At 37.7% G+C, this 17531-nt stretch overlaps 1 protein-coding gene across 1 annotated transcript in view; it reads left to right on the forward strand.

The window, feature by feature from the left end:
- DHX15 (DEAH-box helicase 15) overlaps positions 1-17531 on the forward strand; it is a 45030-nt gene that overhangs the window by 9329 nt on the left and 18170 nt on the right. The window contains exons 3-7 of the mRNA XM_071432613.1: positions 1543-1736; positions 2875-3034; positions 3409-3627; positions 13166-13333; positions 17133-17219. Of these exons, the coding sequence (XP_071288714.1) occupies positions 1543-1736; positions 2875-3034; positions 3409-3627; positions 13166-13333; positions 17133-17219 (828 nt within the window). The remainder of the gene's footprint in view (positions 1-1542; positions 1737-2874; positions 3035-3408; positions 3628-13165; positions 13334-17132; positions 17220-17531) is intronic.

The following is a 17531-nucleotide window of genomic DNA, read 5'->3' on the forward strand; positions in this document are numbered from 1 at the left end:
TTGCCAGACATGAGTGAAGTAAAAATGCAGTATGGCACAGCCCTTTTCCCCAAATTTTGTATGTCTTTGAAAGCTGGACAGGAAAAGTCTTTGGGTGCTTGTCTGTATCAGCTTAGCATAGGGAAGTTTGTGGAGCCCTTTTCTTTCATTTGACACCACTGCTGAAGGTTTTGTTGCTTACTGGAAAATCACTTTTAAATTGGTTTTGTTTCATGCTGCAGTGGCCTGGCAGACCTGCTGGTTCAAAATTTATTTCAGGACTTGCTCTGTTTTAAGTCAAAAAGCTTCACCTAATATACTTACATATACTAATATACTTAGTTGAGCTGTTACTGGTGACTTGGGAAGCAGGGGAGGCATGTATATGTTACAAGATAGATTTCATGTTGCTGCTGTTAGTGTTCAAGAACTGCTATTAGTTCTAGTTTTGAATAGGATTTTCAAAAATTTGAGTTCTTCACAGCAGTCTAGTAGGCTCCTGTCATATTTTGCTTCTGTTTGCTTTATTCCTGTATTTATAGTGGAAGTATATTCTTCACTAAAAAATGCTTTAGATTACACTGACCTGCTTCTGGTTATGTCTTACTATTGACTTATGTCCATTTTGCTGTGAAAATATAATAATGAAGAACTGACATTTTCCTGGTTTAAATTATACTGCTTTCTCTCTTATTCCTCACTGGAATTCCATGTATAAAGAGTATGTTTTCTTTTCCTCTTTGTGCTTTTAAGAATACTTGGAAAGTAATTACTAAGAACAAGTGGGGTTTTTTTGGTCTGTAGGCTTGGAACTAGTTTGGCCTGGAGATGTCTCCTCATAAAGTGTCACACTGAGAACATGTTGAGAATAATCTCCCTCAAACTGTTACTGACTATAGGAATTCTGAATAAATCTTATTTTGGTTGATTCTTATTGTTTCCAGATTCCTAATAGGATCAGAAAACTACAGACTGGCAAATAAAAGGAGTGCTAAAACAGGAAGGAAAACAGGGGTTTTATATCTGGTTGATGAAATTTCCAAAGAACAGTAAAAAACCTAAGGAACATAATTATCTGTTCATTTTATTTGTTGCACTTCTTGGCTAAGACAATTATTTATTACTAAAATAATTACTTTTGCATAAAACATATTAATAAGGGTTACTTTTTCAAGACACAAAATAAATTTTGCTTACTGTAGAACTTTAATTGTGCTGCTGATATCAAATCTTGTGTGTGTTAGGGCTAATTTTGGTTGCTCTGGAACATGTTGGCTGCTAAGTACGTGTAAAAGGTTTTGAGCTAACATGGGTAAAATGTACCTTGAACTTATGTATTTTCTTGATAACTTCAAAGGTAGTTATGTACATATTAACAAGAGTATGCTTTATTTAGTGGCACTGAATCCAACTAACTAGTGTATCTCTAGTCTAGTCTCTTCTGCTTTGGCTGGTGTTCGCAGTCGATGTCTCTGTGGAATTCTGACTTGGGATTCAGTCTAAAGGTTACAGATTCTGTGTGACCATTTGAAGTGCGTTGATCTCTGAATTTGTTCTTGCCAGATCCCTCAGTGGTGTGTTGACTACATGCGCTCCTTGCCTGGCCCGAAGAGGGGAGTGGCGTGTACCCAGCCCCGGCGGGTGGCCGCCATGAGCGTGGCACAGCGCGTGGCTGATGAGATGGACGTCATGCTGGGCCAGGAGGTTGGCTACTCCATTCGCTTTGAGGATTGCAGCAGTGCTAAAACCATCCTGAAGTAAGTGTGACTGCTGTCAAGGTGTAACAGCATTCTTGGAGGTGGGGGAACGACAGGGTAATGAAGGATGAGAGCAAAGTTAGGAAAGGAGTAATAAGGGAGTGACTCTGTGGATTGGTGCTTTGTGTCTGAGTGGGAAAGACATGGGAGCTGTAGCATGAGCTGAGAGAAATGAGAGGTATGAGGCATGAATAGAGTTGGAAATGATTGACTACTCCTCAAGAAGGCACTGCACTCTATAGAAATTAATTTTAAATGATCCATAAAGAAGGAGGTGATCTGAATAAATATTATTAAGGTGATATTCATAATAAAGCCCTTCAGCATGCGGTTTCTCTTTGTTGTACATTCAGCTGATGGTTTATGTGTGGTATCTTCTAACAAGGGTGACACTCAGGTGTCTTCTGCTCTACTTCTGGTGAAGTTCAGTAGTTTATTTCAGTAAAGAGAACTTTCCGAAGATTCAAAACTGGCCTATACCTGGCTCTGAGACAATTAGTCAGGAGTGTTTTACTTGTCAGCTGCTATAGATTCCTGTGCTACCAGGAAAGCAGGTGCATTTAATACATCATTTGTAGATTACATTCAGAATGCTCTGTTAAAAACATCACAGTGTGGTTCAAGGATCAATGCTTTTCTATCAAGAGATGACTTCTCTTTGGTCGTACAAGTAGTTGAAGGACTGGGCATAAAGATAATGTGGAAAAAAATGTAACAGTACCGGAAAAGCAAGAAGTGAACAGATGATCTGGAGACAGAAAAGGAGAACAATTGCAGAAAGAGTATATCTTGGATTTTAGATGGTGTTTTCCCCTTTCTTTTCCTGTTTCTTGAGCTCAGGTGTGGATGTCTGCCAGTAATACTCTACAAACTATTGTAAATGTTACTAAACCTTGCTTCCCCTTCCCCCCCCCCTTTTTTTAAGGTTTCCCCCCTTAATCCCAGATTCCACTTATACTCTGTTTCTATTTGAAAACTTAAAATGGGCATGTTACAGTGCTGGAAGTAGTTTGCTGGTGTTAGTACATTTAAAAAGTTGATTAAAAGCTTAGTTCAAGCAACCTGGTGAATATGGAAGAGGATTCTGCATCAAACCTTATAAGCAGAGTGTGAGTTGGAATGGTTTCTGTTTGTTCAGGTATATGACTGATGGTATGCTGCTTCGTGAAGCAATGAACGATCCTTTGCTGGAGCGCTATGGTGTTATAATTCTTGATGAGGCCCACGAGAGGACACTGGCTACGGATATCTTGATGGGAGTTTTGAAGGAAGTTGTAAGACAAAGATCTGATCTGAAGGTCAGTAATGATGAAGTCCAACAGCATCTCTGTTCTAGTTGCAGTCTTACTGGATAAAGTATCTGTGTGCTTACCATTAGCTGATTTTTATCATTGTTTTTTGATCTGTGATAATGTATATTGGAAGGCTAACCCTAGGAAATTCTGCACCTGTTCTGTATTGAGGAAGCTGCTAGAAACAATACAATTGTAGCTTAACCTTATGTATTTGACTTGGAATTTTTTTGAATCTTTATAACAAGGGTGCTATATTCAGGTAATAAAAGCATTCTTATGTCACAGTCAGCAATTTACTTTCTTAAAATTACACGTTGCATGCGTAACATGTCACAAGTTCTAAATGTTGAGTAACTTTTTGTCCTCCAACTCTACAGGTTATAGTTATGAGTGCTACTTTAGATGCTGGCAAGTTTCAGATCTATTTTGATAACTGTCCTCTTCTAACTATCCCGGGTCGCACCCATCCTGTGGAGATATTCTATACTCCAGAACCTGAAAGGGACTACCTTGAGGCTGCCATTCGAACAGTGATACAAATCCACATGTGTGAAGAAGAAGAAGGAGATCTCTTACTCTTTCTTACTGGACAAGAGGTATTTTCTTCTGTTTACTGTTCATTGTTCCATACAGAAACTGCTTCAAGTGACTTGTGTAGACTAAAACAGTTTCCTTTTCTAGTTTATTGTTTGGATAACCTGAGGTTTACCTGCCATACGCTTTAGGTCCTTTGACATTGTACATTTCTGTAATGTAAATGGTATGCAAGGCGTTTCTAAAATCAAAATGCTCATCAACTCAAGTACTTCAAAAGCAGAAACCCAGAGAATGAACCTAGGTTTGTCCTGATGTGAACTCCAAAGATTGGGGTGCCTGAGAGCGTCCTTGGTTTTTATTGAAAAGATAATTCTGTTCACATCTGTACATGTATTGTACAACTTATCTGAAGAATAACCATTTGGTTCTGCTGCTTAGCTATCAGTAGTAGCTTTAATAAGAATGTTCAGGTTTTGGTTTTTTATCAATAACTTGCAGTGTTAGCCTGGAGACTTCATGTACCTGAAGTTCAGGGAGTTAGGTCTCAGAAATAGACTCTGCCCTGCAAAGGAGGATTGTATAGGAGCACTTAAGCTAAACTGCATCAGGAAATGAGGATTCTCTGGAAATTTTAAATACTTTACTTGAAATAACCTGGGGTGGTATTTTTTTTAGTCCTGGTCTTTCTTTGAAGCTCTTTTTAGTGTCCGTATTGGTGAACTGAGATGGAAAAGAGGTTAAAAACCTGTAGGCATTTTGCAAGTTTGCTGGACTTAGTCAACCTGAATGTGTTTTTAGTAGGGGAAGTGCAGCTAGCAACATTTTTCCACTCATTCTTCTTTCAATTAGTACTCTTGAAGAAATACTTTTCAAGGGATGTGGAACATCTCAGTGTCTTTCTTATAAGCAAACACAACCTTAACTATGCCAAGGGGGGATGTGGTAGAAGTAACTTGTGATGCTAAAGGTACCCTGGTTTCTTGAGTAGACTTTCCAGCCATAAAGATGTGTTGCCTCTTGCATGAGTTGTAAGACATTTGATTAAAGTGTCTTCTGGCAGGTCAGCTCCCTTAAAAAACCAAAGCAATGACTCTCACTATAAAAGCAAATATTCTGACTTTTACATTTGTGCTTCTTTGATTGGAGTATTGCTGTAAGTTCAAGTACAGGTAGGAAGAAGTACTTTCTGTGATAGTGGCTTTGAAACCTACCTGCTTGGTTTTAGTTTGAAGTTGTAGTTCAGACTAGCTGGGTACTTCACTGTGTGAATTAGTGAAACAGCTGTTGCAGAAGGGTGAAAATTGGTGGCAAGAGAAAGGAACACTACTGTCCTGCTATTTCAGCAGATTTTATTTTTCTAGCAAGATGCTAAATCAGGCTGGTCTTCAGCCTTTCACAAAGCACAAATACATGGCCTTCTGGTTTATGAATTACATGCTTGCTACATCATGTGCTATGTATTACTCTAAGTAACCTGTTAAAACAATCACTGCAGGGCATAGGGTGAGTGTCTTCCTTTGGCAAATGGCTCTAGACTCCAGACCTGCCAGTGCTAGAGATGTACTCTGTTCTTTTGTATGAACAGGTTATTTGATTTTCATGGGGTTGATTTGCAGGACATAATGTATTATAAGCAAATTCTGAATAAAATGCTGCACACAGTACATGCTCATAACTGTATTTATATAATTGAGCATAAAAGCATCTAATGCTGTATTACCAAATCACTTTAAAACATGCCTTGGTAAGCTGGCATCCTGTGCTCTGGAGTCTAGAATTGTCCATGTGTCAGTTGATGGTACTGCCCAGGGGCACTGGAGTTGACTCTGCCTGGACCTAGTCTTAGTTTGGGTGGTCAGCATGAAATTCAAGTCTGGTTTAGCTTCTGTAGTGAAGCCTAGAAATACTTTAGGCCTTTTGATTAATGACATTTTGGGGCCTCTGCTGAGCATCATAATAGAGTCTCTGTGTGTATCACTGTTGAATCTAACGTGGTGTGACCTGCTGTACTCTCAAGAATGGGAAAGTGTGCTCTACGTACTATTACCACTATGTGCTTCAGGTTCATTAGGCTTAGTAGCTAGGCTAAAATTGATGTATGCTAAGCAGAAATGCTTTATAGTTCTTTTAGATGCTTCAAAACAGTATCAATAGAGTGCAAGATTATTTGTTTTACTTGCCAGAAAGGTGCATATACACAGTTAAATTAAATTATGGAAAAGGAACATGCTTTAGATGAAATGCTGCAAGTGTGACTTGTTGAGAGTTTAAGATGCTGAAAATGAGGTGTAATTGCAGTGGCTTGTGATAGAATGGGGTTCCTTTTTGGCTACTGTCTTCTCATCCAAATGATTTTGAAGTAATTTCATATGGGAATTAAGATGGATAGCAGTTAATTAGTACGGATTAGTTAAGACATAGAGAAGATGATGAAACTTGGAGATAGTGAGGAAGATTCAGCGTTGTCATGCCCAGAAAATTAAAAGAAGCTTAAATGTGTTTGGAAACTAAAGGAATCTTAATTGTATTAGCCTGCTACTGGATGATGATAAAATTGTTGTTAATGGTGTAGGAACATGTGTTCAGTAAAAATTTCCTTCTTGAATCCTGAAAGGAGCAAAAGTCTGTTATTACATTGTATGAACTGCTTTTATTAATGGACATTAATAACAGAAGAGAATGTTTAAAAGCAAAATACACTAGGAATGAACATTTTGAAACAGGACTTGTCCTACAAGCTTTGTAAGGAGGAAAGCTCATTTGTAGATTTTTAAAACAAACAAGCCCCCTGTTATATCAAGAACATTTCAGTGTTTAATGCCAGTGTTCAAAAAAGATATAACCTGGTATATTGGGTTTTCATGGCCAAGCTTTGGTAGCAGGTGGCTTCTTTGAGGAGCTGGAAGCTAGAAGCTTCATCCATGTCCAGCAGAGTCAATCCCTGGCAGCTCCAAAGATGGATGTGTCACTGATCAAGGCTGAGCCAGTGGTGGTAATGTCTCTGTGATAACATGTTTAAGAAGGAAAAAAATACCCATCTGTATTGAGCAGTTGTAATTGCAGCCAGAGAAGAGTAAGTTGAGAACGTGTGAGAGGAACAACTCTGCAGACACCACGGTCAGTGCAGAAGGAGGGGGAGGAGGTGCTCTGGGCACCAGAACTGGGATTATCCTGGAGCTTGTGGTGCAGCCCGTGGTGAAGCAGCTGTGCCCCTGCAGCCCATGGAGATCTATGATGAGGATGCAGAATCCACCTGCAGCTCATGGAAGACACCCATGCTGGAGCAGGTGGATGTCTGACAGGAGGCTGTGACCAGGTGAGGGCCTGTGGAGAGCAGAGCCCCCTCTGCAGCAGTCTGTCCTTGGCCATCCACCCGTGGAGAGTGACCCATGATGCAGCAGCTGGCAGAGATCTGTTACTCACAAGATGGGCTCATGTCAGAGAAGTTCATGGAGAACTGTCTCCTGTGAGGGGATTTCATGTTGGAGCAGAAGGGCTTCTCTTCCTGAGAATCAAGAGAAATACCAGCCTGTTCTGCCTGTGGTGGTATTTGATGAGTGACCTCTCTGTCTTTATCTCAGTTCATGAACCCTTCTATTTTCTCTCCCCTGTCCAGCTGCAGAGGGGAGTGATAGAGAGGCTTGGGTGGGTGTCTGGCATCCAGCCAGCATCAGCCCACTACACCTGGATAGCTGTAAGCTAGGTTGCCTGTCATCAGTCACAGGCGAAATTGGAAACTGAGAGGGATTTTGTTTCACAAGAGAAAAGCATAATTACATTTCAGTCAACATGTCTTTCTTAGACAATAGGTGTTGTCAAACTTGTTCTCAGTCTTTAGGATTACAAGGTTGGTAGTCTAGTTGTGTAGATACACATTTGTTGAGCTTGCAGATCTGAGAGGCAACTGGTTTATTTCCTACTGGAGTTCTCCTAAAACAGTATTAGATTTTACACTCCATTAAGATCAGTAATTCAAGAGTAGGTGTAACATACCTAAAGATGAAACTTGTGGGGTGGGAAAGACAGAAATAATGACACAACCACTGTCTTACCTGTTCTGGTAACATGGGCATTTACAAATGCCAGTTGTATTCTCTGTCACCCTTTTTTTTATAAAGCCAAATGCATTGTTACACATTTATGAGGGAGTATCTAAGCTGCATTTGGAGATACGAAGTACAGATCAGGAGTGTTCTTGATTGTTGATAAATATACTTAAAATTGTTGCTGTGAAGTTCAGTATTCTAGAAAAGCTTAAAATGATACTGGTAAAACTGGTGGTTTAGAAAAGAGTTACAAAACATTTTTGATAGAAAGTTTAATAAATGAGGATTTATTTTAAAGGCACAATATTTTCATCACTGTGAGACTGGTTGAACTCTGTAATTACAAGAAAATAGAGACTTTCTTATGTGCTAATTGAAGTAAAAATTGACGACTCCTTTGGTGTCAGTGGTAGTGGTTGGGTGAGGTTAAGAGGAGGACTGTGTACTAAGAGTTAGCACAAGTTGTCCTGTTTAGATTCAAATAGGAAGTATTTGGGGAGTTGGGCAGCATGAACTGAAAGAAGAGCAGTAATACTAATTTTCTTCAAATGCTAAAAGGAGGAAGGTGTTTTGGTCATCCTGTGAGATTCTTTGGGTGTACCAAATACAAGGTCAGCTGAAGAAAGGGATTCTGTAATAATGTTCCCAAGGACCATGTTTACAAAATCATTGAATGCTATTTTGTATGCCACATGCTCAAATTGTCCCATTGAATGTGCTTAAATGACATCACTAGTCACCATCTTTTTGTAGAAAGGGTTTTTGTAAAGATGGGACACAGCTTTGACCTTATGATTGAATGGAGCCTGGCCAGCAGGTTCGCTGGCTGTTTGCATAGCCCACTCTGGCCTGTGAGTTAGAGGGCATGCTGGCAGTGGAATCACTTCAGTTTGGGGTAACTCATGGTCCCTCATTCAGTAACTGCTGTTTACTATCAGTGTAATTTCACTGTACCTTCTCCGTGGCAGCACGGATGAGTCTGGCACACAAACAGAAGGCAAGGATGGCTGGATTTGCAAGAGCAATGTAACTCAGCAACTTGAGGCCACAAATATTTTCAAAGGAGTGGCAAATGCTGAGGGGGCTGGCTTTGTTCAGCCTTAGGAGAAGAAGGCTCATCATGAGCCAGTATTTAAAGTGTGGCCACAACATACATGGAGACTCCCTTTTTACATGGACCCACATGAAAAGATTAGGGTAATGGATAAAAGTTAATCCTGATGAGATTGTGGTTAGACACCAAGAGGAAAATTTTTTACAGTGGGAATAATCAACCATTGGGATAAACTCCCAGGGGAAGTGGTGGGTTCCACAACATTGGACCTGTAGGATTCAGATGGATGGGGTGTTGGGCCGTCTTTCCTAGACTGTGTTTTTGACAAGACAGGTTGGATTAGATGATCCTTTAGGTTCCTTCCAGCCTCCTGTTCTGTGATTCTGTGAACTGCATTGCAGCTTGTCATTCTGGGTTTCTTTTAATGTTTGTGGGTTTTGGGGTTGTTTTTTTTTTTGCCTGCCATTGAATGGAGCTTGTAATGGAGCTAGTAAGAATCATGTATTTTTTTCAGCACAAACGTGCTTCTTAAAGACATGGTGCACTAACTCAATAAGATGTGCAACTGCTCCTAGAATATTTTTCTGTTCTTCATGGTCTCCAGTATGAACACCTTACTTTTGACTGCAAAAATGCTATCAGGAAAAGTAATGGAAGGGAATTTCTACTGAGCATTCAGGTTGAACATGTAATAAAGACTTCATTTTCAACAGCAGAAAAAAGTAATGTGCATAATAGGCAAAATCAGTCTCTCGTGTGATTAATTTTATACAGCTCCTTTTAGATGAACTGCTAATAATGCATTCAAATCCTTAGTTTTTGATGCAGAGCCAGGGTATGTTAGGTATTGAAGTAGTGAGATGATACAGAGCAGTGGAAATGTGTTATTGGAGGCAGCTGATAAGGTATTGGTTTGTGGTTCAATTACTTCCAAGTTTCTCTTTGCTATGTGTTTTGACACAGAGCCTGAGGAGCCAGGAACTGGCACAGACAGGCTTTAAAAGTCATACCTGGAAGATTTTTAGTAATAAGGCTTTTGTAAGTTGTATTTTCTTTAGGGGAAAAAAAGTGAATATTGATGAATATTACTTAGTAATACTTTGTTCAGGACATGAACAAAGTCCTGTTTGTGCTTTCAGTCTGGTAAGGATTTACTAGTATGCATCAAAGATGATGATGAGGTGAAGATGTAACCATTAGTCCTGTAAGTGGTACTCTTGAAGTTAAGCCACAGGAAAACTTAGGGTACTCCGGGTTTCAGTCCTGGCATTCTGAGAGTTTAGGAGTCATTTGTTTTGTTAGCAGGCTTCATATGCAAAAGTTTGCTTCTGGGCTGGTGGACCTTTGCCTTTTTGGTGGACCTTTTCTAGCTGCTCAGAAAAAACACAGCTTCAGTGAGAGGAGTAAAAGTTGGTGAATCCAGGTGGGTTTGGGGTTTTTTTAGGCACTAGCCATTAACCAGTCTTTTGTTTTTGAAAAGTGATTCAAGACGGACTAAAATTCCTATCAGATTCAGGAGGCATAAAGTAACCTACTTAGTGTTCTGTAAAAATATTGATGGCTGCACTACTGTTACTTATAAATTGAAGGGAAACTGTGCACCCTGGTCTTTGTTTTCGAAACAATACAGTGCTAAGTATTGATTCTCATACGGACTTAGGTCTTGCACAAATGGAAGTTGACATTGAAATCTTGAAGCTTTTTGGGGTCTTAAAGTTGCTTACTGATACTTAAACTCCTGAATTAAATTCACCTAATTTGAGAGATATTCTAAATATTGCCTGTTGCCCACCAGCTATTTGAAAACAAAGCGCCTGCTCAGGTTTTTGTCTAGAATCAGTCTTCATCACACACATTTGTTGGAAGGAACACCATTTCAATTAGCATAAATTTGATTTAATAATAATAATCTTGATAAAATTATTTTCCAGATTGCTGGTTTTTTTTTTTCTTTTTTAAGCTATTTTTACTTAGCTGTAAGTTCAAAATAAAAATTGTTTACTGTCACTTGGATGTTGAGGTGGCTTTGTTTCTCTTGTTGATCACTAGTACATATAAAAAGAAATAGATTCTCTTCACTGATTGTAGTTGTTTTGGAAGCTTTTCCAAGGTGTGGAAGAATGTTGAGGACTCCATGTTAATGTTCATAGTGTAGTACTGAGGGGTTCTTAACTGCTGCTTGATTCTAGTTTCCATAGTGTTGCAGCTTAACTAGAGCTATTGCGTGTGTATTGTAAATTTATTTTGATGGGATCAAGAGCAAGTTTCTGGAAGCTTTAAAGTACTTGAGATGACTGCCTGGGACAAGTCTGATTACTGGGTTTTGTGAAGTACAGATGTGTTGTGACACTTGCAGCTTGAGAAAAATGAGCAAATGCTAGTGTAGTCTTTCCTCTTTTTGTGGCCTGCTTGTTTTTTACCTTTTGGTAGTCACCTTTTTTTAGCATGAGTGCATCAATGGACAAGTTCATTGAATATTATTTTACTGAGAAGTTTTCTCAAGTACTAGTCTGAAGAAGCCTTGTTTGTGAAGAACTAGGATCAATCTAGTAACTTCAGCATTGCTGATAGTCTGATGCTTTTTGTATGTTAAGCCTGTTCTCTTTAACTCTCAAGCAGGTCCTTGGTGCTGATGCACTGGGCATCATGGGTCATTTTATCCTGTGTCTGTTCCTACTTCCTGTACCCCCTTACCCACTATCGCAGATACTCAGTGTGGTAGTTCAGCGCTTTGAGGGCTCTTTCAGACATAATCCAAATACAATCCAAGTTCACTCCACCTTGTTGTTCTGCCTGAGAAGAAGTGTCTTCTTCTGTGCAGATTGTTGCAATAATCTTTATTCCAGGAAGGGGTTTTATAATGAATTTGTTTGGAGTAGATGGTGTGCAAATATTTCAAAGTGTATGGTTTGTTTGTTTTTAAGAAGCCTTTCATACTTGAATAAAGTGAGATGATTGAATTAGACTTCCTGACTCTTTAAAGGATTAAATATAGGATTGTGCCTTCAACTATATGTGTCATATTTCTGGGTTTAGATATCTTCATGTGATGCAAACAAATCTTGAACACTCAAAGGTATCCTTAACTCTTTGAAACTATTATTGCTTCACATAATCCTTCTATCTTGTTTGCTTGGGGATACCAGTTTTGGTTATCATCTGTCTGTGGTTCTGTGTACAGTTAGAATCATGGAAAATCCTGAATTGGTATGCCAATGCTTATCCAGTGCTGATTTGGCTTTTGCCATGCTTACATTAAATTGTATATACTGGTCAATACAGAACAAGTATTGTCTGTGCTTCTTTAAAACATACTCAATGCATTTGTGCTGAGAGTGTAAATGTCTCTTTAAAAACAAGTGAACGATCCAGATTTGGTGTAGATCTACCTGAATTTATGATTTCTAAAATGGAGATTGCTTTTGCCTTTCAAATCACTTTTAAAGCAGTCCTTTTACAGGACCTTCAGATTACCAGTTCTGTGTATTTGCTTTAGGGTCGAAAGTTTCACTTCAGCTTCAGGCTAGTGAATGTGGTAAGGGAGGTCTCTCCTCTTTTCTCAGAGAATGCTGTAGTAAATTTTTTTGCTTTTGTCTACTGTTGCTTTTTGTCATGACTTTATTCTCCCCTCCGTGGTTCAGAGTTGGTCAGCGTGTCTCTTAGTTACTCTAGTGAAGGCTCTGTTGGGATTTTTAAGTTAGAGGTAATAAATGGTGTTACTCATTAACCTAAATTTCTGTGCAATCCAGCTTTACTTAGATCTTGTCATAAGGATTGGTCACCTAGCTGGCTTAAATGTAGTAGTTTGAAAATGAAATGAACTTAGAACAATTGGGCTGTGGTGAACTGTTTTGTATGGTAAGCAGAAAATAGGCTAGAAAATACTATTGTAGAAAAAAGCATAAAACATCTTTCATCTTCAGAGAATTTCACTGATTTTTCTTAAGCTTAAATGGAATTTCACTTAATTCTGAAGTAAGATCTGAAGCCTAGGATTGAGAGGTTTGGTTTTGAGTTTCCATGTTTATACTGTAAAGGTGTTTGTTCTCATTAGGTACAATGAAGCAAATCTTCCATATAATTGCATTAGTGATACGTGACATTAAAGCTTAATTGGCTTATTTTAAATATCTTGCACATCAATTTCCTTCAGATTGTGAAAATTGAAAAGGTCATGAGTGCAGTTTAATATTCCAGGGTGAGAGATTTCAATTTTAGTACAATTTGTAGAGATTTAATTAGGAAACATGACTAAAAGAAAAAGGATGTTGAATGCAAATTACGCTGTTCATTAGAGTATAGAGGCTGAAACATCTTGAAGTATTGTGGAAATTTGATTGCAGATTCAGTAAGCACCTTGATTGATTTTTTATTTTTTAAAGTAGAAGTTATTGTGATTGTTCTTCAGGGTGTATACTTAATCTGATTGTCATAGGCGCTCTAAATATGCTTCCTCTTCCATGGAGTTCTCTTCTAACCAGTATTTTTGTTTTGCAGGAGATTGATGAAGCCTGCAAGAGGATAAAACGTGAAATTGATGACTTAGGTCCTGAAGTTGGTGACATAAAAATCATTCCATTGTATTCTACCCTTCCTCCACAGCAACAGCAAAGAATATTTGAACCTCCCCCACCAAAAAAACAAAATGGAGCAATAGGAAGAAAGGTAAATATTAAGCTGTGTTAGTATTCTGTTCTGGAAGTAGCTACTCATAGTTGCATGTGTCATGAAATATGCCTTTCAGCTCCTTTAAATATATTTCTACAGCAACGAGTACAAGGGTATTTTTAATGAAGCCTTAAAAATCCAGTATTTTATCACATTACAGTTTTTAGGTAACTTGAAATTTGTCTCTCCGTACAGATCAAAGTTCTGTCATCCATCTGAATAGGGCCAGGATATTGTGCTAACAGTTTGATTTGACTGAATAGAAATGGCATTCATTTAAGTTTCTTATGTGAAATATGACTTATGTGGAGGATGGGATTTTTTCCATAAGTAATTATTTTTAAATGTGCTTTTTTCTCCTTCCTTTTTTTTTGAGACAATTTGGGCTGTCTCTTAGGGGTAGATTGTCAGGCAGGTTTTATCTGTTTCTTAAGGTTTATGAGAAGGTGCAAGTTAAAACAAGTATGTTGAAGTTCAAGGTTTGTATTTTGGATAGTAATAAATGAGGAATTGAGGTTCTTTCATTAGGCAAAATGGATTGAGAAACTGAAAAACTCTAATGTCAATGCTCCAGTAATCCACAGTAGAAGCTATGTGTTTTTTTAGAAAGGAGTCATATTAAAGCTTCCTAAAACTAAAACTCCTGCTCTGCAGAACTGGCAGTCACAAAGCTAAGATTTTGAAGGTCAAAGCTGAATCATACTATGTGCTCTAGGCAGGGTTTGTTCCTTGATTATTTTTGTTTTTTGTGCAGTACAATGCGTGTATAATACTAGTGACAACTTTCTAGTGTTCTGGAAGAATAAATCAGTTATTCAATTTAGTGAAATTATCTTCCCCTTCCTGCAGAAGTAGATTGCAGAAAGCATTCAGTCTCAAATCATGAAACTAATGCTGCAACAAAATTGTATTTGCAAATGACTTAAATGAATGGAATTGCTTTTAAATAATAAGTGATAGCTGTGCATTTAATTAAATTTTCACTCATGTTTAAAACTATGCCCTTCAGAATAGGCAGGTTTTGGTTTTCTGCATAAGAGGATAACAAGTGCAGAGTGTTGTTTTTGTTACATTGAAATGACAGAGCCAGTACCAGTCTCTGAGAGGAGGACACTCTTGGTGTAGCAGCTGTTTTACTACAAGAAAAGTTGTTATTCCCAAAAGATGCCTGCTATAGGGAAAAGCAGGCGCAGCATGTGGGCAACAGACTTAGACCTATGATGTTAGTTTTCATGTTTGGCTGAAATATTCTGGCTCCCACATTTTACTTTTTATCCCCATAACAAATCTAACTACGAGTGAAAGTGCATCTGTGTTGTAATTTTTTTTAATGTTGGTTTAGTTTTAGTTAGTCTTAGTGATCAAGGTTTGTAAAATGAAACTGTAAAGTGGTGCTGTGCCTGTCTATTTAAGAAAATGTCTGTTTTCATCCTGTCCTTTGTGGGAGTTGAACTTAGATTTTAGCACTGCTGAGGAGGGAGCTAGTAGCTGATCTGAATCCTTTCAAAGGCTCTAATGGTCATACAAGTGTAAGTGAAGTGCTTGCAGTAACTGTCTAACTATCTCCTGGGCTTTAACTTCATGGAGTGAGAGACGCTGGAAGCAGTCTGGCATTTTGCTGTAGTAGTGGTGGTAACAGCTGGTAGTGATGCACCTTGACAACTTTGCACTTTTTTTTCCTCTTTGAGCTAAGAAAGCAGCTGTTATTGTGAGAAGGTTTAAGATTACAGACAAATATTCTGATTAATTACTAAGAATGTTTTTTTAATTGAGAAAGACAAAGATGACTTAACATTTCTATTGTCCTATGTTAAAGGCTCCTTGTCATCCTATCCCTTCTTGTCAACTTGCATTCTAGTTTCTGTTTCAGCAGCCTTAAGCATTGCTAGTTAATACATATGCAGTACAGATACGTTTTTAGATGTAGATACTATGTATGTTTTAATATTCAAAACAAAGTTTTCAAATTAATCTCAGAAACTGCAAAACTATACGGAAGGTTAATTATAAATCATTATTTTATATGGTTAAGTGCTAATTTCAATTGTTTGATGTTCAAATAGCTTTGTACTTTGATTTAGACTTGAAAGATATTATTTCTTCAGCCTTTTTTAAAGTTTCTTCTTTTTTTACAGTCATTGTCATTTTTAAGCAATGTGACATTAACAAATGATACCTGTATGTGCAATAGAATCCACTGTATAAATAACTTTTTTCCTTCTACCTTAGAAAAATTCTGTAGATTGAGTGAATTCAGGTACAAATTAAATTGTTGTACCACTGTGGACTAAGCACACTAACTGTATTGAGTTTCTGATATTGAAGTGTCCTAATAGAAATCAATGGTTAAAAGCAGGATAAAAACCTTTTGTTTCTGCTCAAAAATCTGGGTGTGGATGGTTCTGTACATTAGCAGAAACAGAAAAACACAAAATTTAAATGAGGTATACTCTATAGCAGCAAGCTAAATGTGGATTGACTAGAGCTCTAATGTGAGAGTATGAGTTTAATTTGTATATTTAATGCCTTACAAATTCTTAATGAAGATGTATTGAGATTTTGCACTGACTTGCACTGATATTTGTAGCTGTTATCTCCTGACTAATTTGTGCAGGTCACCTGTGAATGATGTGCACAGTATTTTCTGTTTGTTTGAGGAATTCTAAGTAGCACGTCATTTTAGGGTGAAACACTGTAATTCCAAAATAATTGTCAGTGTTTTTCCTAAAATACTGCTTTCAATATATTGTAGTATTTGGGCAAGCTTAGACCTTAAGAAGAGGCAAGCTGAGTGTGATAAGTAGCTGACTGGCAAAGTGATCAGCAAGCAGGAAGGGAAATCAGCAGTCACTGGCCTCATTGTAATTCTGAACTAAGTATAGGGGTCTCTCCGGTTCTAATTGATAAACTGAAAGCACTAATGACAGAATGCTCTGAGTTAGGGAGTGAAGGGTGAGCACTTAGGATGAAGTCCTGAGCAGGTTTTGGATCTTTCCTGAGATAATAGCATGTAATAACCTGATTCAGTGTGGTCACTGTTGGGATGAGAGCTAATGGTATCCACAGCTTGTTACACTGTGTCTCTGGACATAAAAGTTTAAATGGTGGCAAATCAAGCCTTGGAACTCTGGTAGTCACCTTTGCTTTAATTTTTGCATGTGACTTAACCTTCTGAAAGGCTAAGAATGTAACATTAAACATATGTAAAGGTGTTTGACTATCTGGTGATAGAAAAAGACAGTAGAAATTAAATACATATTTTCACAATTGTAGCTGGAATGTGTTGGTAACAGCTTTATTTCAAACCAAATTTAAAAAATCCTGTTCTGGTTATAACATTTAATTTAGTATTATTTAACCAGTTTACCGTGTTCAGGCTTTCAGAAAAAGGTAAAAAGCTAGAATTACTTCTTGATGTTAAAGAGTTCCAGTATAACTTGCTGTTTTGTACTAGCAATATGTGAAAAAAAATTGAGTAGTGGTTTCACAGGTTAAATTTTTGTTCTTCTTTTACTCAACTAACATGTGTTATGTTAAATATACTCATGGGGGAGCAAAAAACAGTGGATGAAAACTGCTTTCTTTTCACTAGAAGTTCCTCTGGTTGATTTCAGATCATCCTGTGAAAGTGTTGGAGAGGAGCTCTGGTAGTGATTGATTAGGTGATGGAAAGTTTACTGAAAGTTATTTGTGCAGAGACAGAATTGGAGCCCTTCATCTTTAGGATGAAGTAGTTTCATTTAGTTGTTTGGGGTTTTGTTGTTTTGTTTTGGTTTTTTTTTTTTTTTTTTGACAGGTTGTGGTGTCCACTAACATTGCTGAGACATCATTGACAATAGATGGCGTGGTGTTTGTGATTGATCCTGGCTTTGCAAAACAGAAGGTAAGTACCATTTTTTTTCTCTTTATAGTAGGAAAGGTGATGGAATCTGGTTTGCTCAGGCTTCTCTTCTCTTTGCAAACACTTGATAGACCTTTTTACGGTTGAAATCTTGAATTTGGTTGGTTTGGATTTTTTTTTTTGTTTTGTTTTGTTTTTTAACTTAAAATTTTTACGGTTTGCACTTAGTCTGCGAACTTTAGCTAGAATATTTTTTTTAAAAAAGAAAGAAATGTGAGAATTTGGTGTTTGACTTGGAATATAGTTTTTTCTAGATACTTTAGGAAGGGCAGTTTTGTACTATTAGTCTATGCT

The sequence above is a fragment of the Agelaius tricolor genome, unplaced genomic scaffold (assembly GCF_023055355.1).
Source record: "Agelaius tricolor isolate 1412-34295 unplaced genomic scaffold, bAgeTri1.0.p SCAF_8, whole genome shotgun sequence".
Lineage (NCBI taxonomy): Eukaryota > Metazoa > Chordata > Aves > Passeriformes > Icteridae > Agelaius > Agelaius tricolor.